At 38.2% G+C, this 24,915-nt stretch overlaps 1 protein-coding gene across 4 annotated transcripts in view; it reads right to left on the bottom strand.

The window, feature by feature from the left end:
• Nucleotides 1–24,915, bottom strand: part of CTNND2 (catenin delta 2) — a 974,640-nt gene that overhangs the window by 91,011 nt on the left and 858,714 nt on the right. For 2 of the 4 annotated variants that reach the window (XM_049767900.1, XM_049767899.1), the window contains 3 exons: nt 24,493–24,666; nt 9,536–9,610; nt 8,215–8,365 (listed from right to left, as the gene is read on the bottom strand). In XM_049767900.1, the coding sequence (XP_049623857.1) occupies nt 8,215–8,365; nt 9,536–9,610; nt 24,493–24,666 (400 nt within the window). The remainder of the gene's footprint in view (nt 1–8,214; nt 8,366–9,535; nt 9,611–24,492; nt 24,667–24,915) is intronic. The other 2 variants (XM_049767903.1, XM_049767901.1) reach the window with 1 other exon arrangement.

The raw sequence follows: 24,915 nt of genomic DNA, 5'->3' as shown, positions 1-24,915 counted from the left end.
ATATCCCTGGGAGTGGTATAGCTGGATTATATAGGAGTTCCATTTCCAGTTTTTTGAGGAATCTCTATATTATTTTCCATAAAAGCTGGACTAGACGGCATATCTACCAGCAGTGAATGAGAGTTTCTTTCTCTCCACATCCACACCAGCACTGATTGTTCTTTTTTTTTTTTTTTGTGATCTGTGCCAGTCTCTGTGGAATGAGATGGTACCTCATTGTTGTTTTGATTTTCATCTCCCTGATGATTAGTGATGTGTAACATTTTTTCATGTGCCTTTTGGCCATTTGTATTTCTTCTTTGAGGAAGTGTCTGTTCATTTCTTCTCCCCAATTTTTGATGGGGTTAGATATCTTTTTCTTATTAAGTTTTGTCAGTACCTTTTATATCTTAGATATTAATCCTTTATCTGATGGGTATTGGGTGAATAGTTTCTCCCATTCTGTGTGTGGCCTTTGTATCCTAATCACTATTTCTTTTGAGGTGCAGAAACTTCTCAGCCTAATATAGTCCCATCTGCTTATCTCTACTTCCACTTGTTTGGACAGTGATGTTTCCTTCTTGAAGATTCCTTTAGTCTCAATGTCATGGAGTACTTTACCTACATGTTCTTCTATATACCTTATAGTGTCGAGTCTGAAATACAGATCTTTAATCTATCTGAATTTGACCTCTGTGCATGGTGTTAGATGGAGGTCCAAGTTTGCTTTTTTGCACATGACTGACCAGTTGTCTCAATACCACTTGTTGAAGAGATTTTCCTTGCTCCAGTTTTGCATTTCTTGCCCCTTTATCAAAGATTAATTGATTGTATTTATGGGGGACATTTTCTAAATACTCAAGTCTATTCCATTGATCTGAGGGTCTGTCTTTACATAAACACAGTACTTCTGCACACCTATATACATTGCAGCACTATTTATAATAGCCATAATCTGGAAGCAACCCAGATGCCCAACAACAGATGAGTGGCTAAATAAATTATGATACATATACACAATGGAATACTACTATACAGCCATCAGAAAAAATGAAGTCATAAAATTTTCCTATACATGATGGGCATGGAAACTATTATGCTGAGTAAAATAAGTCAGAGAGACAGAGATAGACACAGAACCAACCACTCACAGAGTGGTGTGTGCAGTTAGGGAAATAACTACACTAAGAACTATTATGACAATGGTATTGAGTGAGAGAAGTAGTGTGCCTCTTTTGAATACAGGCAGAGGGTGGGGGAGGAGAAAGTTGGGGGTCATTTGTGGTGGGAAGATTGCACTGATAAAGGGGGTTCTTTTATTTTATAACTGATACCCAACTATAAACATGTTTGTAATCATTGTGCTTAAATAAAGATATTATTAAAAAAATTTTTTGGGGGGAGGTACAGTCAGCTGTGCTCAGGGATTACTCTTGGCTCTGCATTCAGAAATTACTTATGGTAGGCTCAATTGACCAGAGGGGATGCAAAGGATTAAACTGTTGCATGCAAAGCAAAACCCTACCTGCCATGCTATTGCTCAGCCCCCAAGATTTCTTATCAAGTAGGCTCCACCCATTTCTGCTATGAGTACAAGTTGTGGCTCTACAGAAATAGCACTCAAAGCGGGGCCTTGTATAGGGGTGAGGGCAGAGGTCCAAAGAGTGCAGATATAAAACAAGCCAGCGAGAGAACAGCCTGGCAAATGGAGTGCCATGTGTAGTACAGACACTGACATACTGAAGAGTAGAGAGTTATAAGAATTAGGGATCAAAGGTTCCAATTCCTCTAACACAAGCCCTTATCTATTGAGCAGGTATCACTCACTCTAGTATATTTCTTCATGTGTTTTCTTAATCTGCTCCCTGAGGGCTAGCAAAAATAAGCAGCACATAGCATGGACTCTTTCTTTCTTTGGGTTTTTTTTCTCATGGATGAGTGGTAATGGATCTATGTCCAGTGTTTGTCTGAATCTCCAATCCTATAAACAGCTGCTGTTGTTTTCATTTTGTTGGAGTTTGGTTTTATTGTTGGCAGAGAAAAGGGGCAGGTTTGGCTGAAATATATCTCTTCCATCTTCAACAGGACTTTTCAAGGAAGTGAACTGGTGAGTATTTTGCTAGATTTGTTAAAGCAAAAAGACATTGCTGGTGTCTTTCAGTTAGGTGAATTATTATCTTCCTTTTTTTCAATAAAAATATTTTTTCTATGTATTGAAATAACACCACCCTCATAGGGATAATTCACATTTCTGGAGGTTGCATTCTTTAGAAATTCTGTATCACTCATTGAAAAGAAGAAAAATGTATACTTGTCTGTTGGTGGAGATATACACAAAACTAAGGAAACAGCCCATGGGAAGAGAAAGACAAGAAAAATATAAAATAATTCTTTCAATACTACATATGATCTTTTATTAGAGCTGGGGGAAGTTGATTATTGTCCAATAACTTATTGGAGTTTTACTAATAATGGGATGTAATAAGATGACATACTCCTTGTGGTATTCATTCCTCCCCCTCCCCCAATGTAAAAGAAAAATCTAATAACAGTTGTTATTTTAATGGAAACCCTGGAACCATTATGGAAAAAAGTGGATTACTTCATTCAGCAAGCCAAAGTGTATGTATATAGTTACTGAAATTTAGGCAGCAATAGACTAGCTCTTTGAGTAACATTTATTATGAATTCAAGATTCTTTTCTTTAAATACTTTGAAATTAAATTGCTACTGAAGGTTATGACTATTTATATTAATTTTAATTATTATTTCTCTGCCACAGGACCAGAGAAATTATAGAGGAGATATGGCACTTGCTATGCAGGTGACCAATTCCAGTTCAATCTCTAGCACTTTATAATAATCCCTTAAGGATCACCACATTTCTGATAACAGAGTCAGGAGCAATATTCCCTGAGAAATCCCAGGCAAGGTTCCCAAATCTAAAATAAAATAATTATCGGATGGGAAAAATTTGATTACCTAATGAAGAAAATATGTACTAATTTCTTATCAAGCATCTGATGTTAAGAGTGTGATAAATTCTGGGCAGAAAAATAAACCAGATCAAAAGATTGCCTTTTTAGGATGGAAGCCAGCAAGTCAATGACAATAATAAACAAAAAACTCACTAAAATATGGGTGGGGGGAGACTTGTTGACACCTTTTCAGAGAAAAACAGAGATGACCAAATCTCCTTATTATCAGGGAAATGCATATCAAAACCATGATGAGTTATCACTCCATATCCACAACAAGATATATATCAGAAAGACTAGAAGCAACACATGTTGTGAAGATATGAGGAAAAAGAAACCCACAAACTGATGATGGGAAGAGAAAGTGGTGCAATATATAAAAAGGTCACGGAGATTCTTGTTTGTTTGGAGTCACATCAAGAAGTGTTCAGGACTACTCTTTGTTCTGTGTGTAGGGGTCATTCCCAGAAGTACTCATATAATGCTAAAGATCTGGGCATGGAACCAGAGTTGGCTATATGCAGAGCAAGCTCTGTAATTTCTCTAACTCCTGATATAGAGATTATTTAAAATAATAAAAAACTATATAAATATGAAAATACTATATTACTACATCACTCCCAGACATTTTTCTACAAAATATGAAAGCACCAATTTAAAAAGACAAAAAAAAAAAAACAACAACCCATAGGTGCTACTTACATAACCCCAATATTGGCTTATCTAAACTTATTTACCTAATCCAAAAATTGACCATGAAAAGATGACTGAATAGATGTATAGATGCTGTATTATTATTCAATGGAATAAAATGAACCTTTACAATTTGATTTGTTTATTTTGACTAGGGGCAATGCCTGACTATGCTCAGGGTTTACTCTTGGCTCTGCACTCAGGGTTCACTTATGGAGAGCTCAGGGTACCATATGGAATGCTGAGGATTAATCCCGAGTCAGTCATATACAACACAAGCGCTCTACCACTGTACTCTTTATGGCCCACCAAGTCTCATTCTAACAGAAGATGGCATTGTGCTTTCCATGAAAACATGGATGAAAAGTGGTCATTCTGCTAAGAGAGAGACCACTTAGCCATTTAGACCACCAGGTAGTTTTACTAGATCTATGTAAGGACTAAGGACTATGAAGAACTAAATTAAACAAATGGTGTTGAAAAAAAAAACACAACAGAAATGACTGTTAGTGAACAAGAGGATGTAGTTTTGAAAAAGGGGTTCTTTTTTGAGATAACTCTAGAATTTTGGTGCTGGGTGTGGTGAGACAGAGATGCACAAGGAGTGTGATGTTCTCCTGAAATGTTATCCAATAGTAAACCAATGAAAAATTTTTTTAAGTGGCATTCAACTCCAGGCTTCTGATGTCCTAGAAAAAAAGGATGGCAAGTTGGTTCTGTGGGGACAGAGACACTGAAAAAAAGATCCAGTTGGGTGGAGATGCAAGTTCTGAAAGGAAGAGAATCTCCTCAGATGAAGAGACAAGAGGAAAGATGTGAGGCAATCTGTGATGACCTGCAGTAAAGTTAGTGACAAGCAGAGAAAAAGAAGAGGTGAGAAGGAGACTTAGCACTGGACAATCTGAGCCACATGGGGGTGGATGTGTTTCTGGCTTCAGAATCATCAAGTCTCACAGAACTATAAGCTAGACAAGCTGCCACTGATCCCATAATTAGATACCCCAATGACAAGCTGCCATTACTGTTGGGTCAGGGCAGTGGCTTGAGGGAAAGGAAAGGGAAATTGGGTTTGGACAAGCTGAACAAACAAGGCCTCTGAGCCCTCTAGTGCTACATCCCCCATGTTAACAAATACTGAGACCTAGGAAAGCACCAAGTTACAAAACCCTAACTGCCTAAGGAAGGTTTTTTTTTTTTAAAAAAAGCTGTTTGTTGCACTGAGGTGGGAGTGCCCCTCATTCATTGTCACTATGTACCATAAATAATGCTGTGAAAAAAAAAAGTCAAGAAAAAAAAAGCTGTTTGTTAATTCCACTAAGGGGACAATACTCGTCTTTACACAGGAACTTTTTTAAAGATGGCAGCATGAAAAAAGAACACCTGTAAGAAAGGATGCTTGATAAATATAACCTATATTCACAGATATTAGGGCCCTGAAAAACCTTGGTTTGTCTGTTCCTGAAGCATTCAGAAGAAAAGGTGATGTAGCATAAATATTAATTGTTCAGCTGACATTACTCAGATAAACACACCCTATGAGGAACATTTGCATAGTAGATTCAAGTATTTTTATTTAGTATTATTAAAATATTACTCACCCTCTAATCTAACTTTGCTTTTAGCCAACATACAGTAATGGTAAGGGTTAACATTTACGGCCCCAATTCAGTATGCATAAAACCAAAATAATACTAACTGACCTTACTGGCTAAAGCTCTCAGATAGAAAAAAAAGGCTTCAAAGGTGAAACTGCTCTGTCAAAATATGTTTTGAACAATTTGCCCCTGTGCTTTTTTTTGAGTAAAATTAGTTTTGTCTGAATAGCTTTGTCTGAAATATATGACTTGTCAAAAAAATCAAGTAAAGTATTCCACCTTTTGTTTTGAATAAATGGAATGGAGCTTGAATCCAACTTGAGTCCTTGGCCTCTGTCTCCCACAGCCACCCATGCACACAACTTTCAAGGGAACCCCAAAGATTCCATAGTGTCAGGACCAATTGGTTTGCAACACTCCAGTTACAATGCTGGAGAGATATTCAAAGTCAATGGATTCATGCCAGAGCTCTGTACTGGGGAGTCACCAGAGAAAAGGGAGATGGTTCTTGATATCCCAAAATGATATGAAGCCACCAGGTTCTGAGTGAGTAGCAAATAACAATATGGGTTTCTTTTCTTATTTTGTGTAAGTTAAATTATGTTCTACTTCAGAAAATGTTATTGATTCTAGAAAGTCTGTGATTTTAGATAGTTCCACTTCTATTTTTAAAGCTTTGGCTTCCCTGTCTGTTGACATTTGATAGCTATGGCTTAATTTAACAAGGCAGTACAGAACTCCAAACGCTCCTTTCTCTGAGTGCATAGGGAGAGCTGATGTCTCAGAGCTAGGTAAGTAATCAATGGCTTATATTTTGTTATATTTTAAGCTATCCAAAGAAATGAAACACATAAATGCATCCTACCTGGTAGGGCCCAGGCAGCAGACTGATGAGCTATTGATTTTTCCTCTGTTTTATAGAGCAGTGATTAGATTTTCCTGAAAACCTGTGCTTTATCCTGTCTGAATCCCCATGCCAGGAAATGGGAAGTAGGTAGGAAGAAGAGGGGATGTGACCTTGAAGCTAATAGCTGAGTTTGAACAGCAAAATTCCCAAACAATGAAGTCAAAATTCAATACAAATATCCAGTCATGAGTTCATCCTTTGCCTTGTCACAGACCCCAAGGAGCACCAATAATTTCACTAAGGGGACAACATTCATCTTTATTCTCCATTAAATCAATTCTGTAGATTTGCAAACTCTTAGGTTTTTATTGGCAGGTGGAGGGGTATTGTGGCTGGCAGAAAGAGGCAGGCTCTCACACAGAAGGATTTATGCTGCCTTGTCTAGGCATTTGGGCTGCGCAGATACACTCAAGATCTAGAGAAAATGTGTGCCAAGTCTGGATTTATAAACAGATTTCCAGCAGTCTGGTAATGGACTACTGCCCCTTGTTGGTACTCCCCTCCCTAGACTATGTCACCTTCAAAGGGGGTTCAGCTTCTTACTGTTCTCCCCATCCCCCTTGAAGACTGCAGTTGAATCAGTCAACATTCCTGGGATCACCTTTTTCATTCCAGAAACATATAGTGGGACCAGATGTTTCCTCTAGGTTTCTTGGTTCTCATGCACCAGTCAATTAAACCTTCTTCCCTGCCTGGCATCAGACACAGGTAACCCCTTAAGATCCTGAATCCAAAGATCCTTCAAGCACTCTTCCAGAAACCATTAGCTCAGATGCTTCTTTCCCCAAATATCCAGACTGTCCACTGTCCCTCCTTTGAGTCTCTACTCCAATGGTATCTTCCCAACAATTCCTTTCTTGGCTTGACCCTCTGTTTAAAATCACAGCCTCTTAGGAAGATTAGAAGGGGAATCCAGTGCAGTAGGAAATTTGTCTCTGGATCTGGGGGCTTGGGAGAGTGTGGCTAGAGGTATGGGCCTTTGATGACCATACTTAATAATTCCAGGGTTTCCCATAGTGTAACAAAATGATTTTGAACCCGATTGAGGTGATGGTGTACAACACTGCAAAATACTAAAAACCACCAAAATGGTTCTTTTTATAAATGGCTTATATTATGTGAGCTTCACGAGAATTAACAAACAGCAACAAAACGTCAACCTCACCATCTTTTTCAAACCCAGCTGTTTCCTCTGTTTCTAATGCAACTCCTCATGTTTTTGCAGGCAAGAGCTATGCAAATCAGCCTTCTTTAGGGTCCCATGCTAACAGCACAAGGCAAAGCTTCCCACCTATTTTACTCATCCAGACAATTGTTGATTAGAGAACATAAAAGGTAAGGAATGAATACTTGCTGAGTAGCAGATGAATGTTTGACCCTCTGATGCCCCAATTTCTTGAATACAAACTCAAGAGAAATAATTTTTAAAAGGCAATATTGAAGAGCTAGTTTGGCCCCATCCAAAATAAATTAAAACTGTCCAGATAAGTATGTGTGGACCCCACTGAAAACTCCCATTTGCCACGTGGAAAGCCAATGCATAATCTGAGAGGACTTTTCAGGATATGATGATGGTACATAAGACCATAAATAACACACTGTTAGCATTTCCAATCTGCCAGGATTAGAAATGTCCACAATCAGTGAATTTCTTTTCCAACTGCTAATGCTCAATCAGTGCCACTGAACTCCAACTTGGAGAGCTGGTAAAATGAGGTCACAGAAGAATACCGACACATATATGTGGGCACAAGATGTAGTTGTGCTCTGCATGTGGGAGTACACCTGTGTTCCCCTCCCCCCACTAGGAAAGAGCCCCACAGAAGGGGGGCCGGCATGGTGGCACTAGAGGTAAGGTGTCTGCCTTGCCAGCGCTAGCCTAGGACGAACAGCAATTCAATCCCCCGGTGTCCCATATGGTCCCCCAAGCCAGGAGTGACTTCTGAGGGCATAGCCAGCAGTAACCCCTGAGCATTACCGGGTATGGCCCAAAAACCAAAAAAAAAAAAAAAAAAAAAAAAGAAGGAAGCATGACATTTGTGAAGTGAATAGAAGGACCTACCTATGAGTTCCTTATTTCTCACGTCCAAGGCCATGTTCCGGAGAGCCGTGGCCACTGCGCATACCACACGGTCATTGTCTATTCGCAGCAGCTCCACAAGGATGGGCAGGCCTTTCTCTTTCCGGACAGCCGCTCGGATATAGACTGACCACTGTAGAAAGAGGGTGGGCAGAGGCCGTTAGATGAAAGGTGGAAAAATACCCAATAGCCAACAGTACATGCAGGGTTAAAACTACTGTTTACATGAGCAGAAAGGCAGCATGATCAACACCTCACTGTAGAGTGGGTGGACTAGGCTGGAAAGGTATGTTTTGCAGTTGTTTTTGGGCCACACCTGGTGGTTGCTCAGGGATTACTCCTTGCTCTGCACTCAGGAATCACTCCTGGTTGGTTCTTGGGGTGGGGGTGGGGACCCTATGGGATACCAGGGATTGAATCCTGGTCAGTCATGTGCAAGGCAAATGCCCTACTTGTTGTACTATCCCTCCCCCCAGATGTATTTAAGCTTGTTAACTCTTCTTTATTTTTGGCCTCCCAGTATAATCAAGGCTTTGGGGTTTATCAGTTAAGCATACCTGTGCTTTAAGCACTTGACTTGGAAAGTCATTTATGGGTTGTGTGTATTGGAAGTTATACGATACAGGGGCGGTCTCAGAACATATATACATATGTAATATGTATATATTATATATTATAAGAATATTGGGAAAAGTAGAAAAAGATACAAAAATACTGAGTGATGATGACATGTTCAAAGAAGGTTTGAATGTGGAGGTGGGCACAAAGATGAATTTGTCAAACACATCATGAAGAAGGTGAGTAACATGGAATAACAGGGTTAGCAAAAGGCCAGAGCATGAAAAGCTAAATATGACATTGAAAACTCAGTAGAAATTAAAAAGCAGGTTCAAAATGTAATGTCAAAATGCATTCTGTTCAGGACTAGAATTTGATGATTCATGGTGGGTGTCAATCTTCATGGGACACATTATGTTTGCTTTTGAATTGGTTGTGCCAGGTTGGAAAGGTAAAACTCTCAGATTTGGGTGTTTTGGGCGCAGGCAGGCCCACAGACTGCAGACATGGATAGGACACTTGGAATTCCTAGATGGTTCCAGAGAAGGGTGTGTCCTACACAAGTCAGCTAGCCTCAAGGTCTCATGGCTCAATGGCATTTATGACCTAAGAAAATGGCATTCGCAATACCAAGTGGCAACATCTTCTTGAGGGTCCATCCCCCCGCTAAGTGGAGCAGAGTCCCCCCCTCCCCATTACCCACCCCCTTCCCCCCCAGGAACAGGCACCCAGAGCTGGCTCTCACCTGTGGCAGGCAGGGAGCCCCCTCTGGCAGTGAACGTAGGGCATCCGCCATGCCTGCCACATCCTCAGCCCAGCCCTGCATGAAATATGAGATTGAAAAACACAGCTTCATCCTGTCCTATGTCAGAAGTTACATTCAACATAATTTCTTATCACCATGAACTCTCCCAGATGCTTTTCCTGCAGGCCTCAAGCTCGAAGAAGCTTTAGCAGATGGGAAAGTAGAGAGAACAGACTAAGTCACTTCCAGATCTCAAAGGGCATTTTCTTAGCAACACTTCCAGGGAGTAAAGACATGGATCATCCAGGCATCTCACACAGAAAATTACTGTTGAGGCAAGAAGGCTGATAATGGGGATGTGGATGCAATTTGGAAGGTGGCCACTGAACACAACATTGAACCTGTTTCATGGTCATGGAATATTCCTTTTGCATGTGACTTCTGGGACAGGGCTTTCTTCTATGTCCCCTCACTACCATCTTCTGGTCTCCAATCCCCACCATGAAGAATGGGAAGCCCAAGTGTATGAGCCCCCATTACTTTGAGGTTATGTTCTAACACTAAGAAGGAATCCAGTGAAAGGCAGAGAACATGGTTAGTTTTACATGCTGAAGGATGAATATCTATGATGCACTTTTATATGGGGTGAGATTCTAGAAAAGGGAATCTTGGGTGAGCTATTGACTGGGCTGGGAAGATGATCTTTTTAGCCTGAACACTGTCAGTCAGGACTTAGGACTCATCACTCTAGGTCTGCACATGAGTGATCATGAATGATTGATATCTTCAAATTTTTCACCCCTCCCTTACCTTGCCCTCATTCCCACACTGGGAAATCAGCATGACAAATATCCTCTTATAGGTGAGGAAATGTAGGCATGATGATGTTAAAAAAACAAGAACAATCTATCCACAGGGGTCTCCCAGGTCTTAATATTGCACATCTAATTTTCTTCAGGATGTCAAAACTCATCTTGTTCTTTCTCCCCCAAACCTTCCATACTCACTTCTAGACACTGCTAGGGACTCTCCTCTAGTCCTACAAATGAGCAGAGGAGAATAATTTCTGAAATGGCCAATATGGGAAGGGCCTGGTCTTCTTTCCCTTCTTCAAAGTCTATTATAGCCCTCTCATGTTGGATGAAAAGATTGGTTGGTGTTTGGAAAATAATAACAGTCATTTTGCTTGGCTGGCAACTGATCTGAGAGTAACAAAATAAAATTGCTCTGACTCAAAATAAGTCTGAGCTAAATATATGCATCATTGGTGTATGAAAAAATAGTCAACAGTGCCCTGCTCTCCCTACCTGAAAAATAAATAACCAGGCAGAGAAGACAACTTTTATTTGGAAATTTTCAGTTTTGTGTTTGCATGTGCATGGAGAATGGTCAACATTTAGCTCAATGTATGGCAACTCAGAATTATCTTCATTTAATATTCCAAGTTCTATGATAAGCAAAAATGAGGATGGTTTTTTTTTTTTTTTTTAGCAGTAGCTGACTTGTCTTGGAACCTGTCTATGCCAGGTGTGTGACCTTGGTGAAACCACATGAAATTCAACAAAGAGTAGGGAAGATGTCTAAAGGGAGAAAGGCAGAGACAGGCACAGATATATGCTAAATGGGAGAGGAAAAAAGTGAGTTACTTGGAGAGCACATGAGTCTGTGTTGGTGACTGGAAATGGGTGTGGTTGTCAAGAACTTTGTAATCAACTAAAGCAGGAGTATCACTGTCTTAAAGAGAGATGAACAATAAATAGCAAGAAAATGGAGCAGGATTCATTGTTGTTGAGGTTGAAACTTGAAATGGAATTTTGAATTTTGTATATGAAATCAGAGCCCAGTGCATGGAGTCTGGCAATGAAATGAAAACGGAAAGAGGAGGGAAAGATGAGTATGGCTTTAATAAGAATGGTTATAAAGAGGCTGTTCAGTATTTCAGAAAAAGAAAAGTAAGAATAAAAAGTATAGGGGCAGGGGCTGGAGAAATAGCATGGAGGTAAGACGTTTGCCTTTCATGTAGAAGGTCATTGGTTTGAATCCCGGCATCCCACATGGTCCCCCGAGCCTGCCAGGAGCGATTTCTGAGCATGAAGCCAGAAGTAACCCCTGAGTAGAGAGGCAGGACAATAAATATAAAATGAAGAAGAAAAAGAAAAGGAAAGGAGAGAGGGGAGGATAAAGGGTAACTGGGAGAGGTGAAAACAGCAAAATAACATAATCCCAATTACTCTTGGCAAGATAGCTTTCCACTGAGGACCCAGGACAGATGAGTCTTTAAATAACTTCAGAAAAATAAACCTAACATTTAATTCAGCAGCAGTCTGTTCTCACTTCCTTCCACAAATTAGTTCAGTGTATTCTCATTTCAACTTTACAAGGTTCTCATTCATGTGACTTCTATTTTATAGATAAGAAGAGAAAGACCAAGCAAGTCAGTCTGCAGATGCTCAACCAGGTTGAGCTCAAACCCTAGCTAAAAGTTTAACTACCATTCTCTTAGACAATGACCAACACACACTGATGATCAGAACTGACAGAATTCCTTACAAATTCTCACTGAACCTTTGTCTAATAATACACATTATTATTTTAGTTTTTCTTTAACCCATCTAACTCCACACTCATGAGTAATGACTCTTCTAAGAATTCTTAGAGCTAGAAGGCCTTATGATAAGTCTTGGGAAGTATTTATCTGGATTTACCTATGGTAGATAGGTAAATAATTTATTAAGTATTTACCAATTTACTAACTTTACAAGAAGTTGTGCATTACTGCAATTACAGAGGGAACCACTATTTTTTGGGGGGGGAGGGCCAGAAACATCTGTATGTTATGGGACAATTGGAATTAGTCACTGCTGCTTCTCCTTCTCCTCCTTTTCTGGACTCTGGGGTCTAACATTATTTTACCTAAGACCATGTTATGGGACAGAGAAGTTTAATGCATAAATATAGAGGGTGACGATCTTAGTCAATCTTAGTCGTCATGAATCCTAGTAGAAGACAGAATATACTTAAAAATAGATGAGAGTGAGAAAAAACAGTCTTTCCCCTGGAGTAATTACAGAACCTTGATCTGAAGAAGGAAAGGATCCAGGTGAAGGGGAAGCATGAGTTAAGAGGTGCTTCCTACATTAAATAATCCCATGGGATGTAGAACCAGAGATGGGGCCTCTGCTACCTCTCCATGCTCACTGTAGCTGCTGTGCAGGACTCGGAACCTTCATGGAGTGAAGGCATAGAGAAGAAACTGGCATCTGGGCTGTCATTCAGAGGTATTAATGGGGTAGTCATGGTTGTCCAATATGGGACCAATTTTCCTAAGAGTTCTTGTGGGACCTTGAGTGGAAAGGCTGTGTAAGTCAGCAGAGGAGGAAGGGTAGAGGATGCAAGGACGAGAAATTGAGGACACATCAGTGGTGATGAGGAATGATATCGTCCTGGGCTAATGAGAGGTGGTGGCTATATATCAGGGGACTTATTAGATGGAGAGGAGGTGCGGCAAGGACAGCATCATGGACCATAGAGTCTAGTTCAACTAGAATCCAATCAGGTAAGGATGCTTGTCCCAGATAATAAGCAGCAAAGAAATGAATAATACCAGACTCTGTATGGAGAAATTCTCACTACAAAAGTATGTACTGGGAAGGCCCCCTCACCCCAAGTTAAGCTCCAGCAAGAAGTAGAGGAGGACAAAAGGGTATAGGCCTAAACGAGGCTAAACTAAGTCAAGCCAGATGAGAAGAGCTTTATAAGACTCTGTCCTAGAAATGTCTAGATCAAGGGCTTTTCTTCTCTACCTCCCTCTTTTGTATCTGTGTGAGAAATAAAATACATTTTATTGAAGGAAATTGAAATAGAGATAGAGGCATGAGAACATTAGCTTGAAACAGCAACTTTAAAAAAAAATACATATCAAGGAAAACGAAGACCCAGAGGTGAACCTATGTTGAATTTTAGAAAACAAAGGTAAGATCTGGGACTAGAGATATCATTGACAAGCTCATAATTTTCATCATCATCAAGGGAACAATATTTTAACCCTTTCAACACCCACAGACTTATTCCAATGTGGAATCCCCAGGGCCTATTTTTTAAAAATCCCATCTTAGCCTTAAACTGGATTCATGATCGCAATTTTCTTCCAAACTTCTCCCTTGCTTAAACTAAACTGATTACATTAAAGTTGATTTATTTTCCCACAAGCAGCCTGATTCTGTTATTTAACTAAGCATTTCTCTTGAAAACATACTTTGTAAAATAACTGGAGATAGTGTTTTAAGCATTAAATATTATTTTTTTTCTTTGTAGACTATATCCAGTGGTGCTCAGGGGTTACTCCTGGCTATGAACTCAGGGATCACATCTGGCAGTGCATAGGGGATACTGGGGATTGAGTAACCCCACTGTACTATCACACTAGCCCCGACTAAATATTCTCTTATGAGGCTGAACCCATTTCAGTATTAAGATTCTGATTAATCACTTATCCTTTAAAGCTATTCTTGCTCTAGAAGTCTAGATTATATGGTATGGTTTACTGTTACCTGCTTTTATTATTTTTCCCCCCAATCTGGATTTATGGACTAATTTAGCCATATATCCATTTTTTTCTGATGTAAAAACATTGAACCCAATTTCACATTAAAAAAGTTCCATCCTTTGGCATAGACCACTGAAGTATGGCAGAGTAAAAATGTGCTAAAATGTAACCATTACAAAATAAGGAATATAATGCAATGCAACTTGCAGAGCACTGGGCTATTTTACCTAGCTATTCTATCCAAATCATCCTATCTAAAACATGGAAAAATTAATCCAGTTGGAGAATTGTGATTTGGGATGCAAAAAGATTTATGAAGTAACTGAGTACTGTTTGCACAAGGCTCTCAAATATTGGGATTGGTTCACAATGAAATAGGATTTGGGTATCAGCTTTGAACATGAATATTATGAGGTTCTATATTTTTTATTTTCCAAATATATTTTGGAAAGTGGAAGCTCTATTGAAAAGAACTGTGAAGAATTCCTTTATGTTACTAACTCAGCTATAACCCAGTTAAAGAAATAAAAATTGTAGTTAAGGTAATGGTAGTTATTGCATATTTAAAAGGTTGTTCTTTAATTGAATTTAAATTGTTGTACTTTTGAATTGCAGGTCAGGCGAATGACCAAACTGAATTTTACAGCAAGTATTCATGCACTGCCAAAGGTATTAATGTCCCATCAAGAGAATTTCCTGGGGGAGAAATGCAGTTAGATAGATGTCAGGATGAGAGCAAATGAAGAAAATCAACCATAAGGAAAAGTTGAAGTGGAGGAAGCTTTTGCTGAACAAAGAATCAATGAAAGATCAGTGGAGAACAGTGTCTGAGGCAAAGTACCAAGTCATATCTATCTGCTTATACCAACTATGCCCTAATTTCTGGCTTGTGGTTAGAGACAAATATTTAAAAAAAACATCAGATTCATTTCTAGTATCAAGTGCTTATTGTTTAAAAAAATAAGAATCCATATTGCTCATGAAAAAAACAAACATAAAAAGGACGAAAGTCTCTTAAATTTTTGATTAAGGCCAGCAAGTTCTAGCCATTTCCACAGGAGTACAGTTAGGATGTGAAGTAATCACCAGCTCCTTTTTCTTCTTAAAATCAAAGTTATTCTTTAGTTCTCTGCTCCCTGGTTGTGAACTAAGCCTTTAAAGCAGTGCTTAGAAATTTAGTGTGGCTGATTTTAATAACATTTGGGTCTGTGAAGAAATAGCGCATGTACCTGTGATTTGCAGCCCATTGCCACCTGTGGACTGTCAGTATCCTAAGGGCCAAAATCATGCATTAAGCTCAACTATACAGGTTCCTATTATTATTATACTCAGTGGTGTTCACACAAGGACAAAAATCTTTTCAGGTTATATTTCTCAACCTGTATCCCAAGGAAGGGACATATAATGGCCCTTGTTTGAGTTTGAGACTAGGAGAAAACTAAGGGAATACTGAGGGAATACTGAGGAAATATTAAAGGAATACTGAGGGAATACTGAAGGACTATTAAGACAATACTGAGGGAATACTCAAAGAATTGGCCTGCCCCTTCATAACTATGTTTACGGAGCTGGAGAGATAATGCATTGCTTGCCTTCCATGTGGCTGACTCAGGTTTGATCGCTGGCATCCCATATGGTTCCCCAAACCTGCTAGAAGTGAGCCCTGAGAGCAGAAGCAGGAGTATGGCCAGGTCAGTCCATCTCTTAAACTATATGTTCAGATCTTTTTATACAGTCACTTTAATAACTGCTCCAAAGAGAATTGATATCTTGGTGTCAGGGAGGGATCTGTTATGTCTATTAGATTCCCAATGCAAATTATCTTCATTTTTTCTTTTTCTTTTTCCTTTGACGTTTTGGCCACACCTGGTGATGCTCAAGGGTTTTTACTGCCTCTACACTCAGAAATTGCTCCTGTCAGTCTCAGGTCACTATATTTGGATGCAGGGGATGAAACTCAGACTGTTCCCTATCCACTGTGCAATCACTCTGGCCCCTGGATTTTCTTTTTTAAATGTTAAAGATGTTGCTACAAATATTGTAGTGAGAACCAAGCAACATTCTTGTCTTTTTATGAACATCTCCCATTCTAAGCTCTTGGTTGCTTCTAAGACTATTATAAATTTTTGTTGCATTATTTATTTTATTTTATTTTTAAATATATAACAATTATGATAATCTTAAGAATATTTGATAAAAATTATTTCAAATTTTTAAGTAACTGAGTATTTTTTTATTTGAACACCTTGATTACATACATGATTGTGTTTGGGTTTCAGAACACCACTCATCACCAGTGCAATAGTCCCATCACCAATGTCCCACATCTCCCTCCTAAATTCATAAATTATAAAAACTATTTATAAATTAAACTATTATAAATGTAGATAGAGTGACTTTATATTTCTTATACTTGGGGATTTTTGTACTGGTTTGATTTGTGAGTTTATGCTCTTTAGTGAATTTTTGAAAATTTTCAACCATATTTGCATATTTTTCGCTTCTTTCTCATCTTCTTTGGGATTTATTAAGCACATGGTAGGTAATGATGCTTGTTGATAAATTGTATATTTTCTCTATTTCTCTATACTGAGGGAATATTGAAGGACTACTAAGAGAATACTGAGAGAATACTCAAAGAATTGGCTTGCCCCTTCATAACTATGTTTACGAGGCTAAAGAGATAATGCAATGCTTGCCTTCCATGTGGCTGACTCAGGTTTGATCGCTGGCAACCCATATGGTTCTGACTAGTTTCTTTTGTTCTGACTAGTTTCTATTGCTATCTTCAAATTCACTAAACTTTTCTTTATCAAAATCAAAACTGTAATTAATCTCATCTCATGTATTGTCAACTCAAAGTTTTATCCAAGCCTATTCCCCATTTCACTAATTACTTTTTGAATACATAAAATATTTATCATAACTGTATGAGGGGGCTCATTTTAACATGTGTTGATTCTAAATTTGTTTTGAATGGTTGATTTTACTCCTGATTGGAAATTAATTTTCCTGTTTGTTTGTAACATTTTCAATAGGATGTCAAACATCATTAATTTTAATTTATTGGGTACTAGATATATATTTACATCCTTATAGTTTTAAACTTTGTTTTAGGATGCAGTTAATTTTTACTTAAATATTTTGATCTTTTCAAATATGAAAGTTAAGGTTTAATAGCAAAGGCTAGAGCATATTTGATCTAAAGTTTATTATACTTCAGCCCTGAGGCAAGATTCTTGTAAAATATGCTACCCAGTGGCCTCTGACATTTTTCTGTCTGGATTTTTGGAATGCAGGCTCTGTCATGCTTGCATGAATGTCAGGTTTGATTTATCTAATAATTTCAGAAGGTTCTTTTCTCAACCATAGAAAGATCCCTCACCTATGTATACTGTATCAGTATGTGTATACTGATAGCAATTTGCTCAATGTATAAGGGGGAATGATTTTTATTAATTTTTTATTAAGACCAATGTGAATTATAAGCCTTTAACAGTTGTATTTCAGGCACATAATGACAGTGCATTAGGGACATTCCCACCACCAGTGTTGACCTCCCTCCACCATAGTTCCCAGTATGTATCCCATACCTCCACCCTTAGCCCCCTAAACTGCTAGTGTAATAGGTCCATTTTTATGTATAGCTTGTTATAGTTTCTTGATTCTATTGTCATTGACTTTGGTTTGGGTATTTAGGTTTTCACTCAATGTTCCCAAGACCATTTTTCAAGATATCTAAGGTTTTGTCTCTGTGGGACTTGCTCCTCATCAGTCTTCTTGACAATAAACTTATTATACCTAGATTCCCAGCTCCGTATCTTTACCAGAGAGCTTTCTGGGCTTTGAATTCTGTGATATAGTCTGAAATCCTTCCAAAGCAGTGTTCTGGGATAAACATAAGGGACCTGTTGCATGTTTTCTTCCTCTCAGACACCACTCACTTTTGTTGACTAATACTTAAGAGTCTTAATCCATTTTTTCTTCCTTCCTCTCCAGTCATACTCTCCTCTCACTCTCTCAGGGCAGGGTAAAATAGCATCATTTGCTCTATTTTGGCATCCTGGCCGGAAGGAGGAGTTCCTCAGGTTGAGCTGTTTCTACAACTTCCGAATGGAATTCTACAACTTAATGGGTAGAAGGCAGTGCATTTAGTGACAATGTAAAAGTTACACCAAGCTACTAAAAACTGGGTTAACTCTCTGGTCAGCTGGGATGGCTACAGAATTTACAATATTGAGCAGCCTGTTATATGTATCCTATTTCCGGGGGTCTTGAAAGCAATCACCAAGTTGGATGTGGTTACAGGCAATGATTTGGTCTTGATGTAGTTCCTTTCTGCTTCCTTCTCTAGAGAACATCCCCCCAGTCCTGATGCAGGCTGGGAATCATCTCAGTGTTATTGTCTACAAAATTGTATCTATAAGGGAGAATCCTCAGATAATATCTATTAATTCTGTTTATAAAATGCCTGTTATATCTCTTCATCTGACCCAATTTCTAACCCACTAGATGTTGTACTTCATAATCAACTTTGAATATAGTATTCCAAAACTCTGTTTCTTTTATTTTAATTAAACGTATAGCTTACATTTAATGATAACCAGCAGAAAGAATTTTTTTCATTTTAGATGTCAAATCTTAATTTTTCTTTCTATTAGTTGAACCTGACTAATCCTCCCTGGTTTACTTTATAATATACTCACTACTAATCTATGCTAAATTCTAGATCTCTAGGCTCTTTTCCCTGTCTGTAGGGATGTCTCACAATTTTTCATTCTTTCCTTTTTTCTTATTCATTTGGACACATGACCAGAGATGTTTTCCTTTTTCATTAATATTTGCAATAATGCTATTTCACTATTAGCACTTTAATATCCCAGTTCATTAAAAAGTAACAGACAGGAACCGGAGTGTTGGCGCAAACAGCAAGTCATCTACCTTGTACACGCTGTATCATAGGATGGACTGCGGTTCAATCCCCCAGCGTCCCATATGGTCCCCCAAGCCAGGAGTGATTTCTGAGCGCATAATCAGGAGTAACCCCTGAGCGTCACAGGGTGTGTCCAGAAAAAAAAGTAACAGATAAATAATAGACTGAAAACTAGCCATTTAGGGAGGAAAATGTGTGTGCAGAATATCTAAAATATTAGGCTAAATACTAAGTACAGATACTTTTTGTATTTCTGTTAAATATAGAATTCAGAAATACATTTTTCTCTACTTTTCTGTAAATCTGTGTGCTTCACATGCTCACTTGTGATAGGAATAGCTTGCAATTGGGAGCAGAAAGGATATTCATTTATATTTTGGAAATCTCCAAATCTTCAATTGTTTTAATGATCTGAGGTAAAGTCCTGTGACTGTGCAAAAGAAGTAATTGAAGTCCACGAGAGCTAGGAAAAACATGTATCACTTTGCTTCTTCCAGAATAACATTATGCTTTTTTGATGTCCATAAACCAAGCCATGAATGTTTTAAAATTTTAAAAAATGTTTCAAGTCATTATGAAAGGTGCGTTTGCTCATCAATTTGCCACAGTGAGTGTCTGCACATGTTCTGCCTATAAAGAGCAGTATTGTTCCTGATAATGAGCTTTATGAAAAGCTCTTCAGGCAAAATTCTGATGATTTACCTTCACATTTCTGCTTCTGTTTAAGTAATAAGAAGTTAAAGGAACTAAAGAAAGATCCAGTAAATTTCGACAGTTTACTCAAATTGTTGAAAAACATATTAGGAACATTCTGGAAGTGATAAAGTTCATGTGAAATCTGATGTTACAGTGTATGAAATCGATTATAGCTCAAGATTTGATCTTAACTTTTTTGTTTTCTTCAGTAGAATTTCATTGAAATACACTCTGATTTTTTTTTTTTTGCTTAAGTCACCTCAACTCTTCTAAACCTTACAACTCTTTTCGGTTTGGCTAAAACAATTTTCACAACTCATCCCTTGAGATCATCTATATATTTTTTTCTTCCCACATCAAATGGCCAATTAATACAGAGCACGAGAAATGATGATCATGTGTTTGACCTTTAGAGTGTGAAATTGAATTCTGAGAAGAAAACTCTTAGTCTATAAATGTAGAACTTTGTACAGGCCCTTGTCCTGTCTGAAAAGGTCTAGTAATAGGAACATCAGTGGATCTTGTAAGGAAGATTGACACCTGAGATTGACACTATCAGGAGAGAAATGCATTCTCAAATATATCCTGATTTATATATTTAGTAGTAATAACTTAGCATCTTATTTATTTATCTATTTATAAGGATCCCTCCTCATTGATATTGAGGATGCTCAATGATGCCCCTCCCCAGTAAAGTGACCCTGTTTGAGTTTTAGGTGTTGAGGATGCCCAAGTCCCCCTAGTGGTGTTGGGACCCTCAGGGTTACGCCTGCTGGTACTCAGTTCTCACAGGGACGGACCATGTGATATTTGGGTCATCATATGATGCAGGGGATCGAACAGGTATCAGGCATGTGCTTAGTTAGCCTTTATGCTTTTCTCTCTCTGACATCAGCCTCTCTATTTTTATAAGAAAAAAATCTACAAAACAAGTGTGTCATAGATGTGGAGATAAATTTCACACTGTAAATAATTGTGCTACACATTTGTCAGGGCTCAAGAACTTAAAAACTGTCAACAAGATGTTATTGACTGGGATTACTGGGAATTTCTATGATACTTATTTTATAATCAAATGTCAGGGAGTATTTTAAATGTCAAAATTATATAAACATTTTAAACTTTGTGCATACATTTAAATTTATAAATTTAAAATACCTGAAAATTCAGATATAGTTCAGAAACTTTGTTTTCTAATATAGTTATTGATGAGACAGAGCACCTGGTAAGTTACACAGAACATAAAGTTCTGCAATAGAGAAACTGGTCAATATTGCAGAAATCTGTAACCCACAAAGCATCAATGAGCTTGGAATTGAAAAAAAATAGTTCTCCCACAATTTAAATTTTATCAAATTCACTTTGCATTGATTGCATTTCAATCAATTGACTGCACCTGAGTCAAAACCCAAAGAAAATGGCTTGGTCAAGTCTATGCCCAAGTCTTATGAATTAGTATCTGCTAGAAACTTATAAGTAACTCATGAATTGAGGTGCTACTTCAGACAAAGGTTCATATTTGAATATTTTCTTTCAACTAGCATTTAGCTACTCATTGAGATAAATAAGACCTGACTTCTGCTTTGAAAGTCTCAGAACATTGGAAAAAAATGAGAATGAAAAGAGAAATTTTTTTAATTGCTTATTCTCATATAGAAGATTGTATTAGTGGATTTTTAAGAACTCACAGGAAAACATGAGCAATGTGTGTGATGATACTCATATTTGGTGTTTAGATATGGCACATCCTAAGTATATAATATGTTCTTCTATTCTAGCTGCTTCTACAATTTCTTCTTTACTATCTATTTGATTGTAGTATATTAAGACATATTCATATTTCTTGTGATTTGTATTCCTTAAACTGTTTGGATCTGTGAGCATGAGTTTATTGAATTTGAAAATTTTCAATACTGTTTTCAAATTTTTTCTGTTATATTCTCTTATCTCTCCTCTCACAAGTAGCAATTATACACACATCATCTCTTTTTTCTGTTTTTTATTCCTTTTTCTAATCTGAGTATATTTTTATTATGTAACATTTTTGTTGGTTTTCAAGTTCAACCATTCCTTAGGGACGCAAGACGTCTGTTATGGGTCGTGACAAACCATGTCTTCTTCTGCCATGTTAATCCTATTCCATGTCTCAGGCATTGTATTTAAAACTCTAGATTTATTTGAGTCTTAAATATTTTGCCATTTTTGTTAAAAATATTTATGAAGGCAGAGTTTTAAAATCTTACAATTCTTGGGGCCAGAGTGATAGTACAGCAGTAGAGCATTTGCTTTGCACCTGGATAACCCAGGATGGACTGGGTTAAATCCTTGATGTTCCATTTGGCCCCCATGCTAGGAGCAATTTCTAAGTGCATAGCCAGAAGTAACCCCTGAGCATTACCGAGTGTAGCCCAGAAACCAGAAAATAAAATAAAATAAAATCTTACAATTCAAATCTTCTATAGCTCAAAGACTCATATAATTTTAAATTGATGTGACGAGTATATAATTATTTCTCAAAACGTGATAGTTTATTTTTAAATCCTATTTTAGGGTAGATATATCATTAGTTTTCTTAGGTAGCTCAGTGTCATGGGTCATATTCACATCTACAACCCATGTCAATCTAGTCCTTCCTCTATGAAAGGTCAGTGAGGTCAGAGTTTGAAAAAACTGTGCGTGTCTGCTACATAGAGTGACAACATTAGTAAAAACACGATACATTGCCTACATATTGATTTTTGGCACCTTGTTCCATTTTTTTTTTCTTCTTCCAGTTTGGGCCACACTTGGCAGCGCTCAGAGATTACTCTAGGCTCTATGCTCAGAAATCACTCTTGACAGGCTTGGGGGACCATAATGGAGATCCAGGAATCGAACCTGGATCTGTCCCAGGTCGGCCCTGTGCAAGGCAAATGCCCTACCACTGTGCATCTCTCCACTCCCTCTTGTTCCATTTTTTTTTGTTTGTTTTTGTTTTTTGGGTCACACCCTGCAGCTCTGGGGTTCCTGGCTCTACGTCCAGAAATCGCCCCAGGCAGGCTCGGGAGACCATATTGGGATTCCGGGATTAGACCCGCCTTCCTTCTGCATGAAAGGCAAACGCCCTACCTCCATGCTATCTCCCCTGCTCCTTGCTTGTTCTATTTTTTTTTTTCGGGCCACACCCGTTTGATGCTCAGGGGTTACTCCTGGCTAAGCACTCAGAAATTGCCCCTGGCTTGGGGGGACCATATGGGATCATATGGGATCAAACCGCAGTCCTTCCTTGGCTATCGCTTGCAAGGCAGACACCTTACCTCTAGCGCCACCTCGCCGCCCCCCCCCCCTGTTCTATTTTTAACAGCAAGTATTGTGACTGATTTGAATGATGTAGGGTAAATCTTTGCTTGATGTCAATGCACCTGAAATACAATGCCATTAAATTTAGAAAGGGAGGACCTGGGTTTATCCTGTGATGTGACTCAAAGCCTCCTAAACTTGGGGAGCGTTAAGATCCAAGGACTAATTTAAAGAAGCAGCTCCATTACTATCGTTTTCCTAGTATGACAGATTCTGGAATTTCCTGGTGAGATTCTACTCTGTAGGATTTTCTTGGGTTGAACACAACAGATATTTTCAAATCAGAATCCTGGAGTTTTAACATTTGAGATGCCTTCTGGGTGGTAATAAAGAATATGCTCACTTCTGAGTCTCTCAAGATAAATAGAGCCAGTTTTATAAGAGCTATTGTCAGGGTCCAGGCCTTGAGAATAGGGATGAAAGAAGGCAGTGATATACACGTGACTATAGAAATGCGTACAGAAGAAGGACACAGAGGAGTAAAAAGGCAGATACTGCAGATACCATAAGAATGGAGAGAACAGTGATAGGATTGACAATGTATAGAAGACATTATAGGTGCTATATGTGGGACAGATATTTGTCATATATGTGCATATATTGATACAGTTCATCAAAACAAATGATAAGTGAATGATTTATGAATATGGTGATCATTATTGTAATAAATGCATGAAGAATGGATTGAAAAAGTCCAAATGTTCTCTCTTTTGATATGTCTTTTCTGTGCTCTTAAGATATGATCTTTTTCCATGCAATCAAACAAGTGTGTTCTGTTAATATCAGTGGCCAATTTCAATAGTTCTTTGTGATAGTGGATTTTTTCTACCCTCAAAATAAGGGTCCTGGAAATCTGCTATAAAAACTAATCAGGAATGAGGCGAATTTTTAAGGACACAGAGAGAAAGGAGTATTAATCTTCAACCAGAGCAAACACCTGCTTCTTTTTAAACAATTTCATCTGGGATATAGCTAGCAATGCCATTCTTCTTTGACAGCCCATAATTTTAAATTGCGAGAGGCTCTTTTTCCTTTAGAGACTTGACCAAAGGTATTAGCAGGAGTCACATGCATTATTATATAATATGTTTGGGTTTTAGTTCCCTTAAAAGTCAACAACTGTGCTTTGAAAAATGTCAGCATGCCACAATATCCCCTAAAAATGAAATTGCTTAAAAAGAATGGAAAGGATATCACAGCATTTCCAATGTCTGTTACTTACATCTATTCTTCCCTATTTTGGAGTGAACTTCAAGGACCCCTGAGGCCTTAAGATGAATTTTTAGAAGAAATGTCTTTCTAAGTCCAACAGCTTAGTGAAAGGACTATTTCTCTAATGCCCTTCAAAACTTTATTAACAGTACATTTCTCAAACTGAACTTGTATAACGTCCTAAGGATGTGCTTGTCACTTTTTTTGTTTATTGTAAGGAACCAGCCATACCTTCCAGCTCCCTGCAGCCAAGTTCTGCAGGGCGCCTGCTGCCCCTTCCAGCGTGTCTGCATTTGAGCACTCAGAAAGCAGTGTGAGGTAGGGTTTGACTATGGATGGGTGCCACAGCATCTGGATCCCTTTTGGTGGTTCTGCACAGTCTGGAAGTGGTCCTACTCCATCCCACTGGGGAAAAAAAATAAGAGGTTAAACATCTTTAGCAATGTGGTACATTCCATCATTGCCTTCTACAAACATCTCATATGAAAATAAAACTAATATCTTAGCACATCTAGTGACTTCATGGCAGGTAATACATCAGTAGCTGATAGGCCAACCATAATAGGAGAAACATTATACAAACTAAGAGTTTTCACTAAAGAGGTTGGAGCCACCCATAATTGTAACACATGGTAGCATGAATAAGCTCTTGGA

The sequence above is a fragment of the Suncus etruscus genome, chromosome 2 (genome assembly GCF_024139225.1).
Source record: "Suncus etruscus isolate mSunEtr1 chromosome 2, mSunEtr1.pri.cur, whole genome shotgun sequence".
In the NCBI taxonomy this organism is placed as follows: Eukaryota; Metazoa; Chordata; class Mammalia; order Eulipotyphla; family Soricidae; genus Suncus; species Suncus etruscus.
Note: the sequence above shows the minus strand (reverse complement) of the source record. Positions and strands in the feature narration are given on the sequence as shown.